At 31.2% G+C, this 3,533-nt stretch overlaps 1 protein-coding gene across 1 annotated transcript; it reads right to left on the reverse strand.

The window, feature by feature from the left end:
- Positions 1-1,936: 1,936 nt before the first annotated feature.
- LOC123704849 (CDK-activating kinase assembly factor MAT1-like) lies at positions 1,937-2,521 on the reverse strand. The gene has a single exon (XM_045653337.1). It carries the CDS (start codon positions 2,519-2,521, stop codon positions 1,937-1,939), a length of 585 nt encoding a protein of 194 aa, XP_045509293.1.
- Positions 2,522-3,533: the final 1,012 nt, after the last annotated feature.

Here is a 3,533-nt window from a genome sequence, read left to right on the forward strand (position 1 = left end):
TAATAATGTCAGATTTACGGATAGGACTAAAATTAAACACATTACAACTAAAACGTTCCGTTTCGTAGTAATTAATCAGGTGTTGTGATACATTGTTATTTCCTGGTACGTTGATGAAATGTGCATTAATTAGATCAGGATTGTTAATGTGCGCAGGTAACGCCATTTCTTTTTCAGGCTTAATATGTACTTGATTCTTAATGTGTTTCCATAATATTTTAGGTTTATCGATGTTGCAGTTAACGTATTTATTAAAATAGACATCCTTTTCTCGCAGTATTGCAGATTTAACGTACCTTTTTAGATCATTATAGTAAGGTTTATACCGAGCATGTCTCTTCGCCTTAACCTGAGCTTCATTTCGGCGCGCCATCATAAGTTTTATATTATAAGTGATCCAAGGATAATTCTTTTCCTTAATTTTTATTGTCTTAAGTGGGGCATAATTGTCGAAAAGTACTATTAAAAAGTTTGTCATATATTTTACCATTTCATTAATGTCGTCCAAATTAAATATAAAATCTAAATTTATACTAGATAGGCAATCATTGAATTCATCCAAATCAATGTCTTTAATCGGTCTGTAGGTAACCCATCTTGAAACAAATTTTTGCTTTCGAATATTCACGTCGCAAACAATAAAGGCGTGGTTGCTAAGAGGTTCTACGTGATCTACTTGTATGTGCGAGATTGGAGCGTTAGTGCAAACTAAATCTATCAATGTTTCACTATCATTAACAAAATGAGTTGCCTCAGTAACGTGCTGGGTAAGATTCGCGGCCTGAATAAATTGTTTGAATTTATTTGAATTTATTGAATTTTGTTTTAAATTGATGTTAAAGTCTCCTAATAGGACTATGTAATCGCACCACACAAGTGCGCTGAGCGAGTCTGAAACTGCGTCTAAAAATATGCCACAGTCCAACCAGGGCGGGCGATATGCAGTACCAATGGCGATAGACTTACCTCGTATTGTTAATTTAATCCACATTTGTTCTACTTGTGGGTGTGGAGGGTACGACAGTATGCTAAACGACAACCCGCGCACCACATAAAAGCCTACCCCACCACCTCGATTACGAATACTGGGCGGGCGCGGGACATGCTTGAGGCGATAGCCGGGTATGCGAGGAGCACGTCCCTCTTCTCCCTCTCGTAGCCAGGTTTCGTTGAGAGCCAAAATGTCCACGGCGTGACGTTCCACCGCTGCAATCAACTCATCGTGTTTCGTTCCTAACGAACCCGGATTAAGCAAACCAATTTTTAAAAATTTGTTTCTAATCATTTGGATATAAGATTAAAAATTTTTGGTATATATACATTAACCTTATATTTGAAATAATCATATAATAAAAAATAAACTTAAACAATAAATCAAGTAATTTTAAATAATATAATAAGGGTATATTATAACAATTTATGGGATATATAAGTATAATATATTGTATTAAAACGTCGAGCCACCCAACCACACATATACACTCCACAATAATATATTCTATATAATTATAACACAATACATACCGAACGTGACAAGTATTATTTGTGTTAAGCATTACAGATACAATTGCCTTAACAATTGCAATTGAAATAAAATTATATAATATTAGGTGAAAAGGTCTTACACCAATCTTATGTTCCTTAAATAATGGTTTCAAAGTAATAATTTTAATATCTGCAATATTAGCCCCTATGTCTTTAGAAGAATGATTTAAAATTCTACGGTACGATAAATTATTATACGTTGTTTTAATAAACTTAAGAAAAATATGTAACAATTTTAGGTTTGAAAGTAGTATACATATGTTCATATAGCATGGATGTTTCATAATAATTTCGGATATGATATAGCATACAACAATAATTGCTAAATGGTTCAGCAACCAAAAACCTGACACAGATCCGCTTAAAGTAAATAAATGTCTAATATTTATTTTTATATTCCATTTATAAGATGAGAAAGTAAATATTTTTTACTTAATCCTCCACTTCTTGATGGTCTTATGAAATTTTTAACTAAAACTATTTCTTTCTTAAATTCTGTTAAATAAGAAGTTGGTTCTTCTATTTTAAATCTCTTTTCTTCTGATTTTATTGGCTCAATTTTGATTTTTTTATAATTTAAAAAGTTTTTTTCATCATTAAGCACAGTGTTGATTTTGGCTTTAATTGAAGATTCACTTTTGTATTCGAGTAAATCAAAGACAAGATCTTCTAATTTCTCTGAATAATCATTATACAATTCTTCATTTTCAAAATCAGATTCTTCTCTAGAAAAATATCTATCTAATTGTCTTCTAATTTTACATTCTTTTTCTACTTCTATATCTTCGAAAGTGGACGTGATGTAATTGATTTTTCTTAATTCAACACCACATTCCAAACATTTGGACATACCAGAAGAGAAATATCTATTAAGACAATTTTCACAAATTTTATGGAAACAGGGACTAATGTACAGGACTAATTCTGGATTTAAATAAGAATCAGTTTTACAAATTGGACATTGTGAATCTGACATAATAAAAAAATTAGGAAGAGGGTAAATATAAAAAACGAATATGTTTAATATAAAAAACTTATGAAATTAAAACTTCTTTATTGACTATCTTCTAATAATTTCTCATATAAATATCCATCAGATAACCCATTTTTTCTAACAACTCCTGCTACATCATAAACAGATACATTTCCAGTCAATCTCCCGTCTACTCCAAGTTCTGCAAGTGTAATTTGTACACTACTCTTATCACAAGAGGCTATTGGTCTTTTTGTAAATGAGCACATTCTTCTTTCAAACGACATGACCCCTTTTTGATAAAAATTTTTTAATTTCAAAAAACTGTAACGGTGTTTTAGAACACGGTATTATTGATAAGATTCTATTCGAACAGTATGCCTATTTGAATTAGTGTCTGGGACATGGTGCGCCCCGAAGTTAAAATATAAAAAGTGCCGCAGCTATAAAGATAAAAATGGTGCGCCACGAAGTAAAAAAAAATAAGATATGGTGCAGCAGCTATAAAAAGGTTGCCCGACGCTAATAAATCATACCCCTATGTATATTTTCCTATTTAATTAACCATGTACTATATTAAAAACATCCCTTTACTACACATAAATAACTCATTTTAATTTTTCATTTTCTTCCTCTCTTATTCAAAATTTTAGGAATTTGCTTAATAAAATAACAACACAAGAATAAAATATTATCATTTTCAAGATTCTCAATTATTTCCGAATCTTTAATTTGAGAGAGAATAATACCAAAAGATCTTAATTCATCATCAGTTAATGAATTGGGTTCAGATTTATCACACAACGTTCCGTGTACTTGTTGTAACGACGTTAAGGGAAAGCGTACATGTAACAGTTCAATGCACGACGTTAAGGGCAAGCGTACATGTAACAGTTCAATGCAAAAGTGTATTAAGTCGGATTTTGCATGTAATAATTTTCAAAAGTATTAAATTTTCAAACTATAAAATCGATGATATTGTAACAACCTGCCCTCAAGTAAAAGGTCATAAGTC

Source organism: Colias croceus, chromosome W (assembly GCF_905220415.1).
Source record: "Colias croceus chromosome W, ilColCroc2.1".
Lineage (NCBI taxonomy): Eukaryota > Metazoa > Arthropoda > Insecta > Lepidoptera > Pieridae > Colias > Colias croceus.